This window comes from Dasypus novemcinctus, chromosome 26, assembly GCF_030445035.2.
Source record: "Dasypus novemcinctus isolate mDasNov1 chromosome 26, mDasNov1.1.hap2, whole genome shotgun sequence".
NCBI classification, from domain to species: domain Eukaryota; kingdom Metazoa; phylum Chordata; class Mammalia; order Cingulata; family Dasypodidae; genus Dasypus; species Dasypus novemcinctus.
The window spans coordinates 53,683,529-53,707,966 of record NC_080698.1 but is presented as its reverse complement, the minus strand read 5'-3'; the positions used below and the strand labels follow the sequence as shown (position 1 = coordinate 53,707,966).

Genomic DNA, 24,438 nt, shown 5'->3' with positions numbered 1-24,438 from the left:
CTCTGAGGATTAGGCTGTGAGAGTCCAACATTATCACGCAATAAAACGAAAGGCACATGGAAGGCATGCTATAAAAATCTGAGCCCTTCCCCCTTCCTTGCACACCACACTGTCACACCCAGCCCTGGCCGAGCCAGCCTTGCAAGTAGCTTGGCTCCTGGCAGCCCGGGTGGTCAGCTGCTTCTGTTTGCTTGGCCGGGGACAGCTGGGCGACAGAAGCCCATTGTCTCTGTCTTCTGGGGCTCTATTGTTGGGCCTCCTCCTAGCTTCCACCCTACACACACCCCCAGCTGTCCCTGTCACTCAGGTTTGTCTTAATTTCCCCGGGAGTGGGGTAGGGCGGGAGGGAGGAGGGGGCGTGCACTCTGACAGATACTGACTCTACCCCGAAATGCGGATCACCCATCCTGTATTACAGTTTGGGAAACTGAGGCTCAGCGAGCCCACAAGGTCTGTGCGGGCAGTGCTTGTCTCATGTCAGAGCTGTCCAGGACGGGGTGGGAGGCGGGCTCACTCTGGGGGATACCGTTAGGTCAAGAGATGGCAGGCCCAGAGGGTTGCCCCTAGTTTCACCGGAACACAGAGCTCAGAGAGCGCGCGCGCATTCGCCCAAGGTCAACGGCGCTGCCTAACTCGGTGCCGAGAGCTCTTCCTACCAGACTTGGGACTGCTCAGGGATTAAGGCGGGGCGAACGGGGCGGGGCATGGAGTGGCTCCGCCCCCGGGGCGGGCCGCCGCCGCCGCACGCTCCAACCCTCTGTGACGCGCGGTGGTGAAAACACGCCGCGCCCGCCCTCCGAGGGGGCGCGGCTTTCGAGCCGGGCGGGATTCCATTGGGTCGCCGCCTGTGCGGGCGGGGCCTCGCGCCTGACGGGCTGGAGGGCGTGGCCTCCTGGTCGCCCGGCGAGCTCCGCTTGGGATTCCGGCCGTTTGTGACGCACGCGCCCAGCGCGGACGGGGCGGAGCCGAGCCGGGTCAGAGCCCCGCCCCCAGCGGAGGCGGCCGCGGCCGGGGGCGTGTCCTGGGCGGAGCCCGCGCGCGCCCCGCCCCTCCCGGTGGCCGAGCGGCGGCGAGCGCAGGGAGGGCCGGCTCGGGAATGTGAGTGCGGCGGGGTGGGGGCGCGGGGCAGCGCCGAGCCCATCCCCGGGGGTCCCCGCGGCTTCCCGGGGCCCCGGGTGCAAGTGCGCGGGCGGCTGGGGGCCCCCCCCAGGTGCGGCGGGCAAGGGCTGCGCCCAGGCCGGCCGCACGCGCGGGGCCAGCCGGGGCCCCTTCTTCGCGGCCGGAAGGACGGAGCTGCGGTCCCGGCGGGGGGCGGGCGACAGGCGTGGGTCTGACGTCTGCCCTACCCCGGGCGCCCCCAGCTGTGCAGAGGCCCCAGCAGTGGCGGCAGCTGGAGCCGGGCGTCGGGTCCTTGCACGGAGGCTGCGGGCGCGTCGGGGGAGGGGCAGCCGCGCGGCGGGGTCCCGGGGCGCCGGGGTGGACCCCCGCCTCCGGGAGCTCCGACCTGCTTTCTGGGAACTGTAACCCAGATCTCAGGGACGGAGCGCTTTCTCTGCCGAGCTCTTTCGATGCCCTTCCCTGGGTCCCCAAAGAGCCACACATTTTCCCAGGTGAGGAAACTGAGGCTGCGGGCCCAGGCCACACAGCCGGTTCCGCGCCGCCGTCGTAAACGCGGGGGTGAGCTGCTGAGGCCTTGCAGCCCGGCACACCTGGGCGCTGGCCCCGGCCGCCCCACAGACCTGCGGCGTGACCTTGGGTGCGCCTCTGTCCCTCTCTGAGCCTCGTGGTGGCCCCTCCCAGGGCTGCTGTGGGGATCAGGTTAGGTAGGTCAGGGAAAGGCTGCGAGTGCTGGAGAAAGAGCAGTTATTATTACTTCTGCTGTTGCCGCATCTGTCCCTGTGCACCCTGAAGGCCACACCCCACGCAGCTGTACCAGCATGTGCCCGAGGCGTGCTGGCCCATCGTGTACTCGCCGCGCTACAACATCACCTTCATGGGCCTGGAGAAGCTGCACCCCTTTGACGCCGGGAAATGGGGCAAAGTGATCAACTTCCTAAAAGGTACAGAGGCCCCTGTCCCCTCACCTGGGACTCTACCCCCACATCCTCCACCCCACCTGCTCCTCCCCCATCCCCATCCCTGCTCTCTTTCCCCTGGTCCCACCGCCAAGTCTCAGCCCTCCTGACTGCCTGCCAGCGCTGCCGAAGGCATCTGGCCGGTACAGACTTCTGAGCGCGCTGTGTCGCTGCCTGGGACCCTCACTGGCTCCCTGTCTCTGTGGCCCTAAGTCCTGCCTCTGACCCTGGAGGCCCAATGGAAAGGGAGCTGATGACTGAGAAGGCAGGGGAGCCGAGGTCTGGAGGAGTCCAGGGTCCATCCTCCACGAGCCTAGAGATTCCAGGAGGTAGAGAGCCTTTGCTCCAACTCTCTTGATTGCAGGTGGGGGAAACTGGGGCCCAGAGAGGGAAAGGAATGTGCCCAACGTCACACCGCCACTAAACAGAGCGGGATCCGGAACTGAGAACTGCAGGCTCCTAGCAGTGTCGTTCCATCGCTCGGCGGCTCGTCCCGCTGAGCAGGGTGGAGAGCACGTGCTGCTTTAACTGCGTGTTGAAGTCCAGGGCTCTGACTTGGGTGGGAAATGCAGGCATCATGGCAGGTGGGTGTGCAGTACTGCTCTCATTCCCTCATTCAGGCTGTCTTTAACCGAGGGAGGTGAATAATGTTCCCTGGAAGTGTTAGCTGGTGTAGGATGAAGCATCAGATAGCGTTCAATCACACAGCTCTCCCGATCACACCGAGCAGAGCGTTTCGCTTTGGAGCTTTAACAACTCTCCCTGACTTGCCCACGATCTCCCTTTTTAATGAATCTACAGCAAGCCTCAGAAAACCAGACCCGTTGAGCCAATCCAGACCTGCGCCTGGCAGAAAGTGCGGTAGAATTAGAGATGAATGATGCCGTTTTCCCATTGTGTTTTGTTTTTTTTTGGGGGGGGGGTTTATTTATGGCAAGTGATACCGAGTTTCCATTTTCAGTTGTATATTCAAAGAAAAAACCAAGTAGAAAAGAGCACAGGTGATATGTGGCTACGGCAAGGTGAGTGGAGCCCCCAGATCTCACCTGCAGTTCTCTTGCGTTTCTGCCTGTGGTTCTTTGTGCTTCATGTGCATAGACTCGGTCCAAGTCGTTCCCACGCGGCTGCTCCTCAGACTCCTGTATCACCCAGGAGCTGGGAAATAGGGTTTCTTGTCTCAATTTGTTTCTGAGTTACCAGCTGGCCCTGAATTCTCCCTTTTCTCTTCTGAGGACGAGGGTGGGAAGGAGATAGGGGCCGCGAGGTGAGGGGCCTGGGACGCGGTGCCCTTTGCCTGAAGGCAGTGGGGAGCCATGGAGTGTTCCGGGAGAGGAGGGGCACCTGCTGGAGTGTGAAGTGTTCATGACTAGTTGGTTTTGGCTTGGGTGGGTTTCTAAGGGTAGGTCATGGAAATCCCTCCTGTCGACTCTGGCCTTGTTCTTTGATTTCCTAGAACCCAGAGCATCAGTATCCTGTTCTTACTGTGCTCGGGAACACTTCCTGCTCTCAGTCTCGTTTTCTTGCTTTGCAAAACAGAGTCAGTCGTGCCTGGCGTAGGAGAGGGATGATGAAATAGTGCCGTGTCTCCCAACCTTTTGCACAAGACTCTTGGGACCTTGCCGCCTCCTCAAGCCACCTGTTCTATTATTTACTTCATAGTTTTATTTACTTAGCCTTTGCTTTTTAAACTTAAATAAACTTGTTTTAAAAGGAAACACCATGTCTCCTAAATGGGAAAAGTACATTTCACTTGCCATAAATAGAAGGTCACGGTTTAAAAAAAAAAAGTCATGAAAACAAGTGTCGTTGAATCCCAGCTGGTTACCGCTGCCTGCTACTTGGGCAACTGAGTCCTGCTCCCTTTGGGTTAGAAAGAGAGAGGTACAAGTGTTAGGCAGATGCTAATGAGAGGCCAGTTCCACACTGAGATTCCTCCTACTGTCAGGAGAAGACTGAGGGAGAACTGAGAGTATCGTTCCTCACCCCGAGAGTGAGCATTCTTGACTCATTTTTTTTGTCTTTATTTTTTTAATGTTACATTAAAAAAATATGAGGTCCCCATATACCCCCACCCCCCTCACCCCACTCTCCCCCCATAGCAACAACCTCCTCCATCATCATGAGACATTCACTGCACTTGGTGAATACATCTCTGAGCACCGCTGCACCTCATGGTCAGTGGTCCACACCATAGCCCACACTCTCCCACAGGCCACCCAGTGGGCCATGGGAGGACATATAATGTCCAGAAACTGTCCCTGCAGCACCACCCAGGACAACTCCAACCCCCAAAAATGCCCCCACATCTCATCTCTTCTTTCCACTCCCTGCCCCCAGCAGCCACCATGGCCACTTTCTCCACACCAATGCCACGTCTTCTTCGATCACTAATCACAGTAGAATATCATGAATAGAATATCAGTAAGTCCACTTCAATCCATACTCCATTCCTCCATCCTGTGGACCTCAGAATGGCCGTGTCCACTCCACTGCTGCCCATTGCGCAGTCACACCTGAACTTGAGGTCGGTGGCTGGGGAGCCATGGGGGCTGCGGTGTGTGAGTCTGAGGCCCCCCTCCTCGCCCCCAACCCGAGGTCCTGGCCGTGGTCCACGCTCGCCTGGGGGGCGACCCGTTCTCAGAATACCCAGAAGCCACCTTCTGGGGGCCTGCAGCTGACAGGCCAAATCGGCAGTGTGGGGGGTCAGGAGTGGGGACGGCCTTGAGGGCAGCGGGGACGCGGGTGCTCCTTCTTGTGCTTGCAGAAGAGAAGCTTCTGACAGACAGCATGCTGGTGGAGGCGCGGGAGGCCTCGGAGGAGGACCTGCTGGTGGTACACACGAGGCGCTACCTCAATGAGCTCAAGGTACGGGGCCGGTGGCCTTGGAGGGGCGTTGGGGACCGAGGAGAGATGCCCGGTGGGAGGGGCCCAGGGGAGGGGGCAGCTCGGCTCAAGCGTCTCCCACTCCTGTCCCTCGAGCAGGGAGAGAGGTGTCATTAAAAGGCAGACACCAGGGACGGGCCAGGCTGCTCCAAAGGGTGGCGAGCTCCCCGTCTCTGAGCGGAGGAAAGCAGGGATGTCCGCTTGCTGGATATTTAGTGGATGGAGATTTGGGGGCGGTTGTGGGGAGGGTCATTCCAGCCCCCATCTCCGTCCAACCAGAGCTGGCCCACTTGGGCTTCTTTTGATACTGGGCTGACATGTAAGATTCTCTTCGAAGGACTTCTGCTAAAACTGCTGGGCTGAGAACCGGTTTGAACCCCCCAGGGCCCAGCAGGTAACAAGCAAGCAAGTGGGCAGGGAGGAGGGTCTGGGGTGACCTGGAGCGCCCCCGCCCCTTCGTCAGCGGGTGGGCTCCCCCGTGGGCCCAGCATGGCCAGAGCCTCGGCTTTCCAAAGTGAAGCCCGATATCCAGGTTCTGAAGTGAAACTTGCTGCTTTCTGAGCGCGGCAACTCATTTTTAACATTTTAAAAATCCCCCCTGCAGAGTGAACTGGCTGCCCACTTGGGACCTTTTTCTAGAGGAGCCCACAAAGCTCCCATCCGTGGCTGAGGTTCTGAGAGCCCCAGAAGTCTGTCCATCCCCCGCGTAGGAGCAGAGGGGAGGCGGGGAGAGAGGGCCTCCCGGCGCGGCAAAGGTCTGGCATCTGCAGGCTCTTTGTCCCAGGAGCGTGGGAGCCCTGGCCCCTGGCTCCATGGAGGCGCTGGCGTGCGGGCACCAGGGCATGGTACTGCCAGCCTGTCCCGATGTGGGAGGGGCCAGGGAGACCCAGGTTCTCTGTCCCTGGGAGTGTGGGAACCTCGACCCCAGCCGTCCCTGCTGGACTCACTGAGACCCAGCCGCAGTGACCGCTGGAGGCCACCGGCCCCTCTGCCCTGCAGGTAGAAAGCACGGGCCTGGCCGGGGCTGCCGCGCCTGCGCGAGGTCACCCAGGTCGGGGTGGCCTGGAAGAGGCCTGGTCAGGGCTCCTCTGGGCTGCCAAGTTCTGGGTCACAGCGGCCAAGCCCTCCCTCCTCCCCAGGCCCGCCTGGGCTGAGAGAATCCTAGATGGGGCCACGGCCGCGGGAGCGCATTACAGATTACCAGGATGAAGCTGGAACCTGGCTCCTGGGAGAAGGGACGTGCGAGGCCTGGCAGGCAGCCCGGAGCTGGCTGCCCGCGTGTCCTGGGGCTCAGGTGTGCAGTCGGTCCACGGCCAGGGGGCTGGGCCGGGAGGTTGTGCCTGTCCGAGCCCAGAGCGTGCAGTGAGGGCAGAGGCGGGCAGGGAGCGGCCGGCCCAGCGGGGGGCAGGAAGGGGAGAGCAGACCAGGACGAAGGCCGGGGATGGGGTGCCAGGCTGTGGAGTTCCCCCTGGTTTGAGAGGCCCTCAGGGAAACTGCAGGGCAGGCTGCTCGCCTGGCCTTGGTTACCCAAAAGACTGAAGGCAGCTTGCTTTGTGTTTCAATATTACTTTTAAAAGTATGAGGTTGAATCCAAAGTAGAAAATTGAGATGAAGGACAGGAGGGGAATTCAGATAGGCCAACTTGAAGGATTCACTGAGATGCTGTGATGGAGCTGCGTGTTGGGCGTGGAGCTCCCTGGCAGCCAGAACAAAAGGAGAAACCTGATGATTTCCATAGCATCTGCTAAAGGGGAGAAGTATCAGTCATTCAGCGCCTCTGCATTGAGCTCCAATAGCATGCTGGGTACAAAGCAGAGAACAAGACAGCAGGAGTCCCCGGGCCCATGGGTTTGTGTTTTAGTTGTGGGAGACTGAAAGTAAAGAAGTAAAACACCAGAGTGTTTCAGACAGTGCCAAAGACTGGGAAGAAAAAAAAAATGGAGAGCACCTGGGAGGACGTGAGCTCATTTAGAGCTGGCAGTCAGGGAGGCCCCCTGGAGGAGGGGTCTTTTGCCCTGAGACTAAAGAAGGAGGAGTCTCACTGTTTTGGTTGACGCTCTGTGGAGCTCTAAGGAAGAACGTTTCGGGGTCAGGGGCCTGGAGGGAGAGGGGACGTGGCCTACCAAGGGCGAGAAGCATGCTCGGGTGACTGGATTGGAGGGAGCCAAAGCTGGCGCCGCACCAGGTGAGGCCAGCAGGGGCCGGCAGGGCAGGGCGGGGTTTGGACATTGTTGCAGGTACCCTGGGCCGTCAGTCAGGGTTTTGGGCAGGAGAGTCACGTGGTAGGATGTGCCCTTGCTGTGCAGACGGGTCCCCTACCTGTGCCGGGCGCCACCTCCCCTGCCCCCTGCCCCCGCCCCAGCCCCGTGCCTGCCTGCTTTCTGTCCTCTGCAGCCGGTTCATGGAGCAGGGCCTTGGGCACTCCCCGCAGGTGCCCCAGCGGCTGCTTTCCTTGGCCGCCCTGTGTGTGGGTGACACCCTCCTCCGCTGCCCGCCTCGCGCTGCCGTCCCACACCGTGCCGCTCTGGCTCTCCGCGCTTGGTAGACAGGGCACGAGGGGCAGCGGAAGCCTGAGGCTTGCCGGATGGTGTCACATTCAGAGAGACACGTGCTCACTGAGCACCTACTGGGTGCCGGGCCCAGAGTGGCGCCCTGAGGGCGGCGGCGGGGTTGGGCCGCTGCAGGGCGCCTGCCTTCTGCCGGCCCCCGTTGGTCAGGGGGTGCTGGTTGGTGCAGTGCAGCACCCGTCGATGTCCTGGGCGGTGCGTCGACCTGCTCATCTGGCAAGTATTTAGTGAGCCCCCCGGGCTCTGCTCTTGGTGCTGGGGGGGCCGGATGGAACAGGGGAGACCAGGTCCCTTCCCTCCGTTCAGGTGGGGGAGTCAGACCATAAACACAAGCAAGCAATACAGAACGTTAGAGGCTCTGAGTGCAGTGGGGGGAAAGTATGGTGGGAAAGTGGGGCTGGGGGCTAGGGCAGTCTAAATAGGGCAGTCAGGGAAGGTCCCCTGAGAAGGTGACGTGATCAAAGGCTAGAAGGAAATGAGGGAGTAGTCTCTGTGGATACCTGTGGGAAGAGCATTCTCAGCGGAAGGAACAGCAAGTGCAAAGGCCCTGAGGCACAGCTAGCTCCAGTGTGTTTTAGTAACATGAGTAAGCTGCTGTGGCAGTAACAGAAGGAATAAGGGAGATTGGTAAGAGGTGAGGGCAGGAGATCAACAGGGGCCGGCTGGGAGTGCCTGTGCTCAGGGGGAGCTGGGAGCCATGGAGTGCTTAAGAGGGAGGGAGCTGATCTAGCTGGGTTTTCACAGGATGGCTCTGGCTGCTGTGATGAGCATTAGGCTGTCTGGACAAAAGTAGGGTAACCAGTGAGGAGGGAGGTTGACACGAGATATCCTGGGGTCTCAAACGGAGCAGGAAATAGGGGCACGAAGAGGGGAAAAGTAGTTGGACCTGGGGTATGCTCCGAAGGGGAAACAACAGGATTTCCTGGCAGATTGGGGATGGGGCGCGTGAGAGAAAGAAGCCAAGGATGCTGCAGGTTTTTTGTTTTTTGTTTTTTAATGTTACATAAAAAAAATATGAGGTCCCCATATACCCCCCCACCCCCTCCCCCCACTCCTCCCCCCATAGCAACAACCTCCTCCATCGTCATGAGACATTCATTGCATTGGGTGAATACATCTCTGAGCACCGCTGCACCTCATGGTCAATGGTCCACACCATAGCCCACACTCTCCCACAGGCCACCCAGTGGGCCATGGGAGGACATACATTGTCCAGTAATTGTCCCTGCAGCACCACCCAGGACAACTCCAAGTGCCGAAAACGCCCCCACATCTCATCTCTTCCTCCCACTCCCTACCCCCAGCAGCCACCACGGCCACTGTCTCCACATCAAGCGCTGCAGGTTTTTAAACCTGAGCCCCAGGAACACTGGGAATGCCTGGAGGGGAGGTGTCCCCGGGAGACCCTTGAGGAATGGGGTCTCCCAGTTCTCTGACCCTCTCTCTTATTCACCTCTTTTTCCCCGAGGGGGGCCCTTCTCCCCTTCATTTTTGAAAAACTGAGGTCAAAGTCACATAACGAAACTAACCGTTCGCCGTTCGGCCGCGGTCGGGACCCTCATTGTTGCGTTGTTGGCATTCCTCCCCTCCGACTAGTTACAAGACGTTTCCAACCCCCCCCAAAGAAACCCCACATCATTCGCCTGCGCCGCCCCCCCCCCCCCCCCCCGGAAACCAGCCCTCTGCTTTCTGTCTCTAAACATTTGCCTCTTCTGGACATTTATACGGAATCACGCAACCCGTGACCCGCCGTGCCCGGCTGCCTTCCCTGGGCTGCGGGTTCCAGGCCCACGCACGCTGCACGGGCAGCACCTCGCGCCTCAGGGTGAGCGGGGGCCCGTGCGGGGCTGGGCCGCGGGCCGCTTGTCCACGCGGTCCTGCATGGCGGTTTGGGCCGTTTCCACCCTTCGGCCGTCGGGAATGACGTTGCGATGTGAACGGCACGGTCACAGACAGGTGTTTGGTTGGACATGTGCCCTCACCTCGCTTGGGCATATGCCTAGGCGTGGAATTGGCAGGTCATGTGGTGATTCTGCTTAACTTCTGAGGACCCACCAAACTGTTTCCCACAGCGGCTGTACCAGTTTCCCTCCCCACCAGCGACGAACGGGTGTTCCTGTGTTTCCACATCCTTGTCACCCTTTGTTTTTTCCATTTTTAACCTTACGTCTCTCATTATGGTTTTGATTTGCGTTCCCCTGATGGCTAATGAAGGTGAGCATCTTTTCATGTGTTTGTTGGCCATTTGTATGTCTTCTTTGCAGAAATGTCTCTGCAAAGTCCTTCACCCATTGTGGTTTTTTTTATTAGAGAGATTGTGGATTTACAGACCAATTATGCATAAAATACAGGATTTCCCTACACCACCACCCCACCACCACCTAGCACTGGCATGGAACATTTGTTACAATTGATGATAACACTTCTTTTATAATTGTTCTATTTTTCCTTAACAGTAGTTACCTTTGCTACAATTGATGAAACATTAAATAGTAAAAAAGCATTATTAGCTATCATCTAGAGTTTACATTAGATATTTTTCCATATGTCACCCTATTAACACCTTGTATTAGCATTATACATTTGTTATAAATCATGAAATAATGTTCTTATACTATTGTCCATCATCTACAGAAGGGATCACTGTATTGTACAGTCCAATGTTTTATCTTTTTTAAAAATGTTTTATCTCTTAATTTTTATTCTAGTAACATATATGACCTAAAGTTTCCCCTTTTAACCACATTCACCTGTATAACTCAGTGCTGTTAATCACACTCACAGTAACATGCTACCTTCACCACCAAACCTTGACAATCAACTTAAATAGAAATTCTGCACCAATTAAGCATCAACTCCTCATCCTCTAACCCCAAGCTATTCCCTGGCAGCCTATATTCTAGATTTTAACTCCCTGAGTGTGGTTATTATAATTAGTTTATGTCAATGAGATCATATAATATTTGTCCTTTTGTGTCTGGCTTATTTCAGCATAATGTCCTCGGGTCATTCATGTTGTCACATGCATCGGGACTTTGTTCTTTTTTACAGCTGAGTAATATCTCATTGTAAGGATAGACCACGTTTTATTTAGCCACTCACACCTGTCGATGGACTCTTGGCTGCTCCCATCTTCTGGCAGTTGTGAATCATGCTGCTGTGAACATCAGTGTGCAAATATCTGTCCAAATCCCTGCTTTCAGTTCTTCTGGTTATTTACATAGTAGGAAGATTGCCAGGTCATATGGTATTTTCATACTTAACTTTCTGGGGAACTGCCAAGCTGTCTTCTGCAGGGGCTGCACCATTGTACCTTTTCATCAGCAATGTCCCAGTTCTGCACATCCTCTCCAGCACTTGTAGTTTTCTGTTTTTTTAATAGTAGCTATTCTAACAAGTGTGAAATGGTATTTTGTGGTTTTGATTTGGATTTCCCTAATAGCTAGTGATGTTGAGTATCTTTTCCTTTGCTTTTTCGCCAATTTTATACCTTTTTTGGAAAAATGTCTATTCTAGTCTTCTTTCTTTTTTTAAAGATTTATTTATTTATTTCTCTCCCCATCCCCCACCCCCACCCCGGTTGTCTGTTCTCTGTGTCTATTTGCTGCGTCTTCTTTGTCTGCTTCTGTTGTCGTCAGCGGCACGGAAATCTGTGTTTCTTTTTATTGCGTCATCTTGTTGTGTCAGCTCTCCGTGTGTGCGGCGCCATTCCTGGGCAGACTGCACTTCCTTTCGCGCTGGGCGGCTCTCCTTATGGGGCGCACTCCTTGCCCGTGGGGCTCCCCTACGCGGGGGACACCCCTACGTGGCAGGGCACTCCATGCGCGCATCAGCACTGCACATGGGCCAGCTGCACACAGGTCAAGGAGGCCCGGGGCTTGAACCGTGGACCTCCCATGTGGTAGGCGGACGCCCTGACCACTGGGCCAAGTCCGCCACCTATTCTAGTCTTTTACTCATTTTTTAATCGGGTTGGTTGTCTTTTTATTGTTGAGTTGTAGGATTTCTTTATCTATTCTGGATATTAAACCCTTATTGGATATGTGGTTTTCAAATATTTTCTCCCATTGAGTAGGTGGCCTTTAAAATTTTGCGACAAAGTCCTTTAATGCAAAGAAGTTTTAAATTTTGAGGAGGCCCCGTTTATCTCCTTTTTCTTTCGTTGCTTGTGCTTTGGGTGTACAAGTCTAAGAAACGGCTGTCTAACACACGGTCCTGAAGCGGCTCCCCTGCATTTTCCTCTAGGAGTTTGGTTGTCCCGCTTCTCCTGTGCAGGCCTTTGATGCGTTGTGAGTTGATTTTTGGGTATGGTGTGAGAGCGGGGCCCTCGTTCATCCTTGGCGTGTGGATATCCAGTTCTCCCAGCACTGTTTGTTGAAGAGACTGTTCTTTTCCAGTTGAGTGGACTTGGCATCCTTGTCGGGCATCAGCTGGCCCTGGGCGTGAGGGTCATTTCTGAACTCTGGGTTTGCCGGTCAGCGCATCAGCCCCCCGTGCACCTGCACAGCAGCGTGGGCACGCTGCCTGCCGGCCCCCGGGCCCCTGGTACTACGGCTGCCCGTTGGCCTAATGCGCAGTGGCTCTCGCGGGCCTGTCACAGGTCAGGGCCCTCTGACCCCTGCTTCTGGGTGCCTCCCCGTGCCCCCCGTCTCCATCGCACCCCCTTCTTGGCCTCTCCCTCTGCCGATTCCTCCCTGTCCCGAAACACACCTGGGCCCCTCTTCGCGGCCGGCCTGCTTGTGGGTGCGCGTGGCCTCGCGTCCCGCCTCCGTCGTGGGGCTGCTCTCCGCCCGCCGAGCGCCTCTGTCCGCTCGGCTCCCAGCTCCGCAGCCCGTGGTTTCCCCCCTTATCCCGGGCAGGCCTCCTCCGTCCCTCAGCGGGCCTCCCTCGGCTCTGCCCTTGGTGCTGGAGGGCCGGGGCTCTGGCCTGGCCCTCGGCCCTCACCTGCCCACCCTCCTGTCCCGTCCATGGCCCCAGCCTCGGCCCCTGGACGCCTCCGTTTGGCTGCTCCAGCTCAGCCTTGCCCGTCCCAGGCAGACCCACCCCCAGGCTCCCATCTCCAGGGGCAGGGGCAGTGTCACCCCCCCAGGCCCCCCCAGCCCCAACACCTGGCCTCGTCCTGGACCTTCTCCCCCTGCCCGCCCACCTCTCACCTCCCTCAGCCCTGGGTAGGTCTCCCCACTGCTGCTAGAACGAGCTGCGAAGGCCCCTGGGTGGCCTCTCACCACTCAGCTACCACCTGGCAGCCCAGCGCCACCTGGTCTGCTTCCTTCCCAGCTGCACCTGACCTTGCTTGAATGTGGGGCCACTTCTCTTCTACCTGCAGCGGTCCTTTAGCCTTTCCCCTTAAGCCTGAGAACCCCTTCTCAGATCAGCCCCAGCCTCCTTGTCGCGTCCTCCTCGAGCCTCGCCGACCGCACTCTCCCCGCCTGATTCTCCATCGTAGTGCTTGCTTGTTGCGTCTGGATGCCCGGTGACTCGCCTGTCTCCCTCCTGGCTGAGGGTCCCGGGAGGAGGGCAGCTATCGCTGGCACCCTCTTTGGGGCCGGGGGCCTGGCAGCACTTCTTACATTTTTATAAGAGGAAGAACACCCCCTCCCCCCGGCATGCCATGTCCAGGCCCCTCTGTAGCCCTGCCTGGGGCCGGGCGAGAGCGAGAAGGGGCCCAGGCGAGCTTGGCAATGTCCAGGCGGACCACGTGTGTGGCAGGGGGAGAGGTTTGGGGTGGGGGTTGGTTCAGAATTTGGGTGCAGCTGCTTTCTGCAGGACCTGGAAGGCCGTGTGAGCTGGGCACCCAGGGCCATGGGTGTTTGCGCAGGGGATGGGAGCCCGCAGGCAGGCTGGGGCCCGGCCTTGGGGCAGACGCCTTCTGTGTGCCCTTGACCTTCCCAGCAGCAGCCGGAGGTAAGGGCAGCAAGCCCCTCCCTGCCCCATTCATTAAAAAAAATTGTGATAGTATACATATATATCACAAAATTTCCCATTTTAACTATTTTTTATGTGCCTTTTAAAATATATATCTATTTTTTATTTTTTTAAAAGATACTTATGCACAATGTTACCCAAAAAAATATAAGGGATTCCCATACGCCCCACCGCCCACACCTCCCCTCCTTCCCCACCTGAACAACTTCTTTCGTTAGTGTGGTACACACATTGCAATTGATCAACTCATTTTGGAGCATTGCCTCTAAGCATGGATTATAGTTGACATTGGGGTTTACACCCTCTCCCACTCAATTCTGTAGGTTATGGCAGGATCTATAATGGCCTGTATCTGTCTTTGCAGTGTCACTCAGGACAACTCCAAGTCCCCAAAATGCCCCATATCACACCTCCTTTTCCCTCTCCCTGCCTTCAGCACATCCAGTGGCCACTGTCTCCACATCAATGACGTAATTTTTTCCGTTGCTAGAATCACAATAAGTCTATAGTAGAATACCAGTAAGTCCACTCCATTTTAAGTGTTTTTAAGCGTGAAATTCGGGATCATTAATTACACTAACCATGATGTGCTACTTTCACCACCATCTGTTTCAAACTTCATCACCCCAAACAGACTCTGTACTCACCAAGCAACGACTCCTCTTTCCCTGCCCTCAGCCCTGGGTAACCTCTAATCTACTTTCTGTCTCTGAATTTCTGATGCACTTCTCCGCTGTGAGGGTCTCAACCTTGTTAAAAGGATCCGAAACTTCTTCAAAAAGGAAGAAGTTTTGGATCCAAAAAAGGATCTGAAACTTGTACAAAAATGAGTCTAATATATTGCCAAATTCAATTAATAGGACTATGAAATAGTAATGATAGGTTTAAAGATTAGAAATAGAATACATAATAATTTAGAAAAACTTACTGGTATTCTACTCTAGAATTATTGTGACTCTAGCAATGGAAGAAATTATATCGTTGATGTGTAGACAGTGGCCGCGGGAGTTGCTGAGGGCAGGGAGAGGGAAAAGGTGTGATGTGGGGGCATTTTTGGGATTTGGGAATTGTCCTCAATGCTATTGCAGGGACAGATGCAGGACATTGTATATCCTGCCATAGCCCACTGAATGGACTGGGAGAGAGTGTAAACTGCAACATAAACTATAGTCCATGCTGTAGCAGTGCTCCAAAATGTATTCATCAAATGCAGTGAATGTGCCACACTAATGAAAGAAGTCGTTCGATGTGGGAGGAATGGGGGGTGTGGGGAGTGGGGTATATGGGAACCTCTTATATATATATTTTTAAAAATTTTAAAATTCATTTTTAAAAAATATTACATTAAAAAAATATGAGGTCCCCATTCACCCCCACCGCCCCCACCCCACCACTTCCCCCACAGCAACACTCTCCCCCATCATCACGACACATCCACTGCATTTGGTGAGTACATCTCTGAGCACCGCTGCGCCTCATGGTCAATGGTCCACACCACAACCCACACTCTCCCCCAGTCCACCCAGTGGGCCATGGGAGGACATACAATGTCCAGTAACTGTCCCTGCAGCCCCACCCAGGACAACTCCAAGTCCCGAAAATGCCCCCACATCACATCTCTTCCTCCCACTCCCTCAGCCACCATGGCCACTTTCTCCACACCAATTCCACATTTTCTCAATTACTAACCACAATAGTTCATGAATAGAATATCAGTAAGTCCACTCTAATCCTTACCGTATTCCTCCTTCCTGTGGACCTTGGATTGGTTGTGTCCATTCCACATGTTCTTATATTTTTTAAAGTAACGTTTTGTGTGATGTGATTTATGTATCTTTTAAAAAAAAGATAATAAAAAAATGAAAAAAATGTCAGTTGGCCATAAAAAAATAAAATAAAAAACAAGACCCCACCCGACCCGGAGACCGCGGTCCGTCCCTGCTGCCGCCCCATCCTGGCTCTGATGCCACGCGATGCTCCTTAAAGGGGGGGTTTGGCTTGGGGCGGGGGCCTGGGGGTGATCAGTGGCCCCCAGGGGGAGAGAGAGCACGAGGCGCGGGGGAGGAAGGAGACCTGTCTGTGTGCCCTCGGGAGGACCCTCGTCTGTGCGGTGTCCCCTCCTGCGCGGCGAGCGGGCTGGACCAGGTCCCTGGAAGCCCAGGAGGTGTGCGCCCCGAGCGCTGGGGGCCCTGCAGCTCTCGCTCTGGCCACTGGAGGGCAGCCAAGGGCTTCTGCGCGCCTGGGAGCCCTGGCAAGCCTGGAAAACTTGGGGCGTGACCTGGTGGAGGCTGGGGGGGGGGGGGACAGTGGGGGGTGCTCTCTTTTCTTACCAAGGGAGCTGCACTAGGTGGTGTGGAGAGGGGCGGGGGGCGCTGGCGTGGGAGTGCCCCGCCTTGTGTCTCTCTCTGCAGTGGTCCTTCGTGGTGGCGACCATCACAGAAATCCCCCCTGTCATCTTCCTCCCCAACTTCCTCGTACAACGAAAGGTGCTGCGGCCCCTCCGGACCCAGACGGGAGGCACCATCATGGTAGGTGGGGAGGACGGGGGTCTGGGCCCCGGGCTCCTGCTCTGCCGTGGCCCTCCATCTGGAATGCCCTCCCCGCACCTTGCAGTGGAACAAAAGCCTAAATACCCCCCAGGTCCCAGCAGCCTTGACCCTTTCTCCCAAGAAACTTTCCCTTTCTGGGACCTTGAGATTCCTGGTTTCCTCCTCCCTGGACCTCCTGGTTAGTTACCGTAGTTCCTGGTGTATAAGATACATCCCGTTCCCCAAAGAGCATATCCAGAAATCACGGCTCCACTGCATCCAGATTTAAAATGGGAGACTGGAGCCCCGTGACTTAAATGCCGGGTGACATCCCCCCACCCCGCCACACCCATGGGTGTGGCAGGAAGGAACACCTCACAGCAAAATTAAGTTCTACATCCTTAAAAATAAGCCACAGGCTGGTGGTAGGAGGTAGAGGGGCATCTCCGATTTAATTTACCGAAATATTTCTGCCCACCCAAAAACTGTGATTTTCCTACAGGATTTCAGTTTTGAGGCTACCGTCTCTCCATGAGCTGAGAAATAGTCTTTTCCCTTTCACAGCCACATAAAAATCAGTGTCGCCTGACGTTTGATGATAAGCACTTAGCGTGTATTTCTCCCAGTTTCCTTGCAGAATTGCAAAGGGCTCATACACTGCGCATCTCATTTGCCAGCCACCAGCCAGTCTGGTACTTGCTTCTGGGGCTGACTCTGAGCTGGTCGGGGAGGGGGTACCTCCTGCCCCCGCCCCCCCCCCAGCACCTCCCCATCCCAGAGCGGGCTCCGAGTGGCATCTAAGGAGTGAATGAGTGAGGGAGGGACTCGGCGCCTGCCCCCCTCACCCCGTGCTTGTCTCCGCAGGCGGGGAAGCTGGCCGTGGAGCGCGGCTGGGCCATCAACGTGGGTGAGTGCCCTCGCACGTCCAGCCCGGGGCCGGGAGGCTCGAGGGTGCACCCGGGGGCGGCAGCTGGGAATTCAGAGCTACCCTGAGCCCTCGGGATGGAGGTGCCTTGTGGAGGTGGGCACACGGCCCCCGGACACCCAGGGGGGACCAGGCCTCCGGCGGGCGTGGATCCGCGTCTGCAACAGGTCCCTGGGCAGCTCCTCTCCAACCCTCCTTTGCATGCTTCCAGGGATGGGGGGCTCACTCCCTACCGGTGATGGCCTGAGACGCTCTGCCCGGGACTGAAAGCCGCCTCCATGAGGCCCCCCAGTCCACTCCTGGAGCTGCTCGTGCCCCGTTCCCCCACCTCGCCTCCTTCCCCCCAGGCCGCCCGCGGTGGGTGGGCACCTGGGGCCAGTGCCGCCGCCTCGGGGTCCTCCGGGCCTTGGACCCGCCTGCCCTCTCCCGCCAGGCGGGCTCCCGGGAGCACGGCACACGGTGGTCTCCCGCTCCCCTGGCTGGCCCTCGGGCAAGCGCAGCCCTCTGCGGTTCGGGAGCCCTTTCCCGTGCCGCCCTCCAGTGACCTGGGCGTAATTGTCAGGCCCATTTCACTGATGAGAGAGGCCTTGTGGCTTGCTCAGAGCCCCCCAGCGGGACCGCCCCTCGGCAAGGTCAGGGGCTGGGGCTCTGCCAACTTCGTGCTGCCAAGCGCCCGGTACCCGGCCTGGCCTAGCGATGGCCATTGATACTCAGCCAAACAAACGAACGAGGGGTGCGCGCCCTGTGTGTCTGCTGCAGGGTTCCGACCCTGCAGGGCACAGTGGCCTAGGAGAGTGGTTCAGGGCCCGGAGCTTGATCCAGCCTGGGTTTGAATCCTGCCTCTACCAGTAGCCGGCTGTGTGACTCTGGGCAAGTTGCTGAGCCTCTCTGTGCCTCAGTTTCTCCACCTATAATGTGGATGATGATAATTGATCCTCGTTGGGTTGGAGGGAGGTTTCAGTGAGCTCAGTGCCTGGGTAAGAGTTCAGTAAATGTTAACTATTGTCTTCTTATTATCCATCACGACCTCTTGGGTGGTGGACAAAAACAAGCCCGTTTGTAGTTTCAAACTCTCAATGTCGGGCTCGGTTTCAGGCCTGAATCTGACTGCAGCCTTGGCACTGGGGGTGATGGGTGAGGTAGAGACCTGTCCCCATTACCACAGGCCACCGTGACCACCTGCTTCTACTGCCCGCACAGTCCGGTGGCCCCACCGCCACCCCGACCCACCGTGGAGCACCCCCTTCTCCAGGGGGAGGGCCGCATGGAGGCAGGCCCCTGCTCTGGGGGGAGCAAGGACCAGCTTTCTGCCTGGGAAGGAGTGAGCTCCCCGTCCGCTGGAGGCATGCTGGGCACTGGTCTGGCTTGGGGAGACCCCGAGAGCTTTCCTGTCTGGGCAGGGGCGGCCGTCCTGCAGAGCTGCCTCCTGACCGGCGGCTGGTGACGTGCCCCTTGTCGGTTCCCTCTGCTGGCCTGGAGTTGGAGGGGAGAGGGGTCCCCGGAGCTGAGCCGAAGGGGGGGAAGGGGGGGGCGTGCCTGGCCCTGACCCCACCCCTGCCCTTCTGCAGGGGGCGGCTTCCACCACTGCTGCAGCGACCGGGGCGGGGGCTTCTGTGCCTACGCGGACATCACGCTCGCCATCAAGGTGCGCGCCCGCCTTCTGGGCCTGGGATCCCACCCCCGGCCCCCACGGGAGAGGGGCACTGAGGCCCGGACAGGACGGGGCTCCCTCGGGCCGCACAGCCGGGCTGCCGCTGTCTCTTCCGCGTGGCTTGGAAGGGTGGCTGGGATGGGAGGGGTAGATATGACAGAATCAGCCCCTGCGGGGGCACGGGGGTGCGGTGGGATGTATGGGCGTGCATTTTAAGGCATCGCTCCTCAAAAGCATGGAGGCGGGTGGCGCAGTATCAGCAGTGAGGACAGCTTAATCATGAGTGCAGCCGGTATTTATTGCCTGCTCAGCCCCTGGCCAGCCTGCGCTCTCCCCGAATCCCCTCATTTAATCCTCGCACCGTCTCTGCCATGTGGAATCTTTCATTATCCTTGTCGTCCCGACGAGGAGCCTGAGGTCCAGAGAGGTGATGGCACACAGCCAGAGGGGCAGAGCTGGCCCTGGCCTCGTGCTGGGCCTCAGAAAGGAGCAGACGGGGCCCCCGTTCCCGTGGGGCACCTCAGTGAATGGGGAGGCACCTCAGTGAATGGGGAGGAAGGGGAGACCCTGGAGGCCTTCCCGCAGAGGGAGGTGGGGGGAGAGGGAGGGCTTCCTGGAGGAGAAGGCCTTAGAGCTTGGTCTTAGATTGGGGTTGAAGTCCCGGGCCCAGCCTCCAGCCTTATCCCGCTCAAGCCCTCCACGTTCTCTGGAATCCTGGGCTGTCGCCTCGGGCCAGACCTGATGGCCCTGCCTTCCGGGCCTCCGGGGCACACACACGCCCCCTCCTCCAGGAAGCCTTCCTTGGCCCACGCAGGCCCCGCAGCCCCACGGCTCTCCTGCGGCGTGTGGGACCCTGCCTGGTGGTGGGACCGCCTGCCCGCTGCATGGAGCCCCCCGCCTTCCCCGTGAATCCCTTGGCGCCCCTGGACCACCCGTGCCCTCACGCCCCCCTTCTCCTCCCGGACAGTTTCTTTTTGAGCGCGTCGAGGGCGTCTCCAGAGCCACCATCGTTGACCTCGACGCCCATCAGGTGGGTGCCCTGGGCGCTCGCGGGACCCTCCACCCCAGGCCCCAGGAGAGCCCCCCTCCCCGGGAGTCCCCAACAGCCTGTTGTATAAAAACCCCTCCCTGGGGGCTCCCCTCCCTCCAGAACATCACCGAGCGCCAAGCCAGGCCCCCGCCACCACCGCCCCATTGCCGTCCTCACGGCGCGGCCCTCGCGCAGGCGGGAAACGGGCGTCTGTCCTCGTCCCACCCACCTCAGCTGCTCATTTGCCCCCCCCCCACTGCCTCCCCTTCATTTTCCTCACTGGTCCTCCTGCCCCCACCTGGCTGCACCCTCTCCCCCACCCACCACGCTGATCCCTTCAACCCGTCCGAGGCTGCTCTCCTGCTCCCTCCTCTGCCATGGCTCCCTGCTGCTGCGGGTCAGTTTGGGGCACACACCTCCTGTAAAAGCTGACGTGTACTTAGGTCCTCCCCGCAGGCAGATGCTCACACCGGCAGGCACACCATTGCAGAGGCGTTCGCGTCCCCCGCATCCGCTGCTGGGAGGGAAAGCGCCCCAGGGCGGCAGCGTCTCAGGACCCTGAGCGCAGGGCTGGCCCCTCTGTTCTGAGACGGGGGTGGGTTGAACGGCTCCCTGCGGACCCCCCCACACCGCTCTCGTGGCTTTGCGCTAGTCGCTGGTCCCGCCCTGCCCCGTGTTGTGACCTAAGCCACACGCCGCCCGCTCCCGAGTGTGCACAGCCCTTTACAGTTGGCTCCTGTGCACCCCTGCTCCCACCGCGGGCTTGAGAGGGTGGCGGGGCCAGGATTCCCGTCTCATTTCATGGAGAGGGAAACCGCGGAGGCCGCGGGGCCGTGTTTTGAGGCTGAAATCGGCGCTGCCCCTGAGGAGCAGGGGTGCCTCCGAGGGCAGGCCGAGGGGGGCCTCCTGGGGGGCAGCGGGACGAGGGCTGGCCACCTCAGCAGCTGCGCGTCCCCCCAACGCAGGGCAACGGGCACGAGCGGGACTTCATGGCCGACAAGCGCGTGTACGTCATGGACGTCTACAACCGCCACATATACCCCGGGGACCGCTTCGCCAAGCGTAAGCTGCCCGCGCCGTGCTCTCACGCGGAGTCTGCCCTGTGCGCCGGGCCCCGAGGCAGACGTCATTTCATCCCTGACCTTCCTGGGCGGGGACTGCTCTCCCTTCACAGTGGAGGCCACTGAGACTGAAGGAAGCTCCTCGGCCCACCCGAGGTCTTTTAAACCTGTCCGTAAATGCATGGACGGACGCGTCAGGGGTAACGGCCAGAGGAAGAAAGGTGGACTTTTCTTCTCCTAGATATGCGTCATTTCCTAGAAGAGGGACAAGAGAGGAAACTCACTAAGTAGAAAATGCAAAACAAGTTGGCAAAAATCAGTTCAAATATAGTTACTAACATAAATGAAAGTGGGTTAAACTCACCAGTCAAAAGGCAGAGACTCTCAGATAAGATTGGAAAGCTCGGGAGCCTGCCCAGTTTGCATTTCGGGGGTGCCTGCACGTGAGGGGTTAGCCTAGTGTGGGTCGGTCAGCCGCAGAGCTGGGATGGCCCAAGGGACCGGTTCCTGAGCTGACCCTTGAACGTGCTAACTTTGGGCCTGAGGGTGCAGCAGCGTTTCTGTGTGTCTAGGCGAGGACTTAAGGAGGCAATAAAATTGGCCATTGCCGACGTGGGTTCCTGAATCCTAGGGCAAAGAGCTTTAAGCTCTAATTCCCCTTTGGGTCCCCCCACCACCCACTTTTTTTGGCTCTTGGTGTTAATTTTAGCTTCATTTTGGGTGCAATGGGAGGCAGAGCTGTGCTAGGGTCAGGCCCTAGCACCCTGGCAGTCTTCCCCCCTCTCCTGCAGCCTCAGTTTCCCTGCTCTGCCAATCAGGGCTATCCCTGTCTCCCTCTCAGAGGCCATCAGACGGAAGGTGGAGCTGGAGTGGGGCACGGAGGACAGCGAGTACCTGGAGAAGGTGGAGAGGAACATCAAGAAAGCCCTGCAGGAGTACCCGCCTGACGTGGTGGTGTACAACGCGGGCACCGACATCCTCGAGGGCGACCGCCTCGGGGGCCTGAACATCAGCCCCGAGGTAGGTCGGGCCCCGGCGGGGAGGGCAGCCCTGGGGACTCGGCGGCAGGAGAGAGGTGGGCGGCACGCCCGCGTCCCCCGGTGTCAGAGAGGGGACGGGGCGAGCACAGCAGCAGCCCGGCCCGCGGCTAGACCTGCCGCAGGACTTCCCGATGCCGCCGCGGGGGGCCCGGCCCGCCCGAGCCCAGCCCCCCCCGCCCTCCCCGCAGGGCATCGTGAGGCGGGACGAGCTGGTGTTCCGGGTGGTCCGCGGCCGGCAGGTGCCCATCCTCATGGTGACGTCGGGCGGGTACCAGAAGCGCACGGCCCGCATCATCGCCGACTCCATCCTCAACCTGCACCGCCTGGGGCTCATCGGGCAGGACTCGCCCGGCGTCTCGGCCCAGCACTCGGACACCCCGCTGCTGCCCCCGGCCGTGCCCTGACCCCGCGCCCGGCCCCGCCCTGCCCCGCACAGTGCCCTCTGCTTTCTAACCCGACGTGGCCGTGGAGGGCGGCGATCCCTGCGGCCGGAGCTGCCGGGCAGGGGAGCTGACCGCGTGGCCCCTTCAGAGCACACGGTGGGGGGGGGCCCTGCGCGTTGGCGGCTGCTCCATTCCCCCCGCTCGGGGCCGGGGGGCGCAAGGCAGAGCCCGAGACCCAGGAAGACGCCGCCCGGGGTCAGGCCCCGGTGGGAGGGGGACCTGGATGGCTCCTACAGGAGGGGAGAGGGCGGGCCGGCCCCGCGGAGGGCAGGGTGCTGCCGTTTCTGAAAAGCCAGACCCAGCCTGTACGGACGGCGTCCCTGTGGGTGGCCCCGGCCCCTCTCCTTTCCTTGCCCGAAGGGGCTGCCGTCTGGAGTGGCAGGGGCGGTGCGCGGGGCTGCCGGGCCAGGGCGGGCGAACGGACCCCCAGCCGGCGGGTGCGCCCCATGCCTGACGCCCCAGGGCTGCATTTGAGGGGCAGTGCAAGGGCTGGACGTGCCTCCCGGGGCCCCTCCGTGGTGAGCAAAGGCGGCGGAGGCCGGGGACCCCGAAATCCCTGCTTCAGCCGTGGTGTCATCTGTTGACAGTGGGGGTAGATTTTGCGGGGGGAATCCTTGGCTCAGGCAGCGGCCTCAGCACTGGAGCCTCTGGGGCGCTGCTGGCCAGGTGGGGAGGGGCAGGGGGAGCAGGGGTGACGGGAGCGGGAGGCCCGGCAGGTGGAAGCGGGCAGGGCGGGGGCGCCGAGCCAGGCCCCGCAGGGACTGAGGCTCCGGGGCGAGGCCAGGCTGGAGCGCCTGGAGGGAGCTCAGGGTCACCATCACGGCCAGATGCTCCTAGACCCCCAAGGCTGGGCGGGGAGATGGCTGGGTCGGCCCCGGAGGGGGCGCTCACCCACAGTGCCTGGGGTCCTGGGTGGGCCCTGACTGCTGGCCCTGGGAAAGCCCCAGCCCTTGGCTTGGTCTCAGCTCTGCTTCAAGGGACAGTCGGGGCACCCCCAGGCAGCCGGGTGGGGCGAGCGCCCACCCCTCTGTGGCAGGGGAGCCTCCCAGCTGGCAGTCGGAGGCGGGTGGGGGGTGAGCAGGGCTGTCCCCGTCCTCTCTCATCCCAGCTTTGGGGTCGGGTCTCGACACGTGGCGGTGCTCCCACGTTCCCTGCCCTCTGTTCCGTCTGCTTGGGGGAAGGTTCCACGGCGGCACGCGGGTTTCCTGCGCTGACCTCTGACCTCTGACCCTAACCTCCCTTCGCGTCCTGTACGGTGCAGCGCCCTGGGGAGCACCGGGCGCAGGCGGTGGGCTCTGCTTGTCACTGTTGAGTTCCATTCTGGCCCTAGAGAATCATAAAGGCTCTCGATGGGGCTTGGCTCCCGTGTCGTTCCTTTTTAAGATTTATATATTTATTTATTTCTCTCCCCTCCCCCTGGTTGTCTGTTCTCTGTGTCTGTTTTGCTGCGTCGTCTTCTTTGTCCGCTTCTGTTGTCAGCGGCACGGGAATCTGCTTTTTGTTGCGTCATCTTGCTGCGTCAGCTCTCCGAGTGCGCGACGCCATTCCTGGGCAGGCTGCACTTTCTTTCGCGCTGGGCGGCTCTCCTTACGGGGCGCACTCCTTGCACGTGGGGCTCCCCTACGTGGGGGACACCCCTGTGTGGCACGGCACTCCTTGTGCGCATCAGCACTGTGCATGGGCCAGCTCCACACGGGTCAAGGAGGCCCGAGGTTTGGACCGCGGACCTCCCATGTGGTAGGCGGACGCCCTAACCACTGCACCAAGTCCACTTCCCCCGTGTCATTCTTGAGACAAGCATTTCTACCCCGAGGATAAAACGAAGCCGAGATTTAAAGTTCATGAAGCACGAAGCCTGGCACAGGGTAGCCGTCCCGTCAACGCTGGCATTTTCTTTCATCCCCGCAGCCTTGGGAAGCAGGTAGTTACTTTTCATTTTACGGAGGAGGAAGCTAAGGCTCAGAGAGGGTGAGGAATTTGCCCCGTGCCACACAGCTGGCGAGCGGTAAGGCTGGGGTTTGAACCCGTGTTGGCCAGATTCCAGAGCAGGTGTTTGCTGTGCCGCTCTGGCTGCCTCAATTTTGGCAGGGGTGAGGGTAGATTGGGGAGGTCGTTGCTCTCAAAACCAGGGGTCCCTGGGAGCTAAGGTCCGGGAAAGCAGGGGGTGGGCCGTGGTGGGGTTCTGCCTGGCGTGGGAGGCAGACAGGGGTCCCTGGCAGGGCACTGGGGGCAAGGGGGTGACTTCATGTCCTGAGCTGCAGTTGGGGCACGTGGGATCGGCCGCCCTGAGACGGCCTGGGCATTCTATTC

General features: G+C 59.2%; 1 protein-coding gene across 2 annotated transcripts; it reads left to right on the top strand.

Annotated features, from left to right (window-relative positions):
• The first annotated feature begins 1,027 nt into the window (after window positions 1-1,027).
• HDAC11 (histone deacetylase 11) lies at window positions 1,028-23,483 on the top strand. 2 transcript variants are annotated; one of them, XM_058288108.1, is made up of 10 exons: window positions 1,028-1,098; window positions 1,912-2,060; window positions 4,840-4,940; window positions 15,862-15,978; window positions 16,843-16,885; window positions 18,472-18,548; window positions 19,522-19,584; window positions 20,550-20,646; window positions 21,487-21,665; window positions 21,874-23,483. In XM_058288108.1, coding segments are annotated over exons 1-10 (1,044 nt in total). In that variant the 5' UTR covers window positions 1,028-1,096; the 3' UTR covers window positions 22,090-23,483. The 2 variants fall into 2 exon arrangements, with proteins under 2 accessions (XP_058144091.1, XP_058144092.1); XM_058288109.2 differs by lacking the exon at window positions 1,028-1,098 and adding an exon at window positions 1,423-1,610.
• Window positions 23,484-24,438: the final 955 nt, after the last annotated feature.

What these genes read in the sequence shown, in the direction of transcription:
- HDAC11 (XM_058288108.1), top strand. An exon ending in AGTGATCAACTTCCTAAAAG is followed by an intron (nt 2,061 to 4,839) that starts GTACAGAGGCCC and finishes TTGTGCTTGCAG; the next exon opens with AAGAGAAGCTTCTGACAGAC. An exon ending in CGGCTGGGCCATCAACGTGG is followed by an intron (nt 16,886 to 18,471) that starts GTGAGTGCCCTC and finishes GCCCTTCTGCAG; the next exon opens with GGGGCGGCTTCCACCACTGC.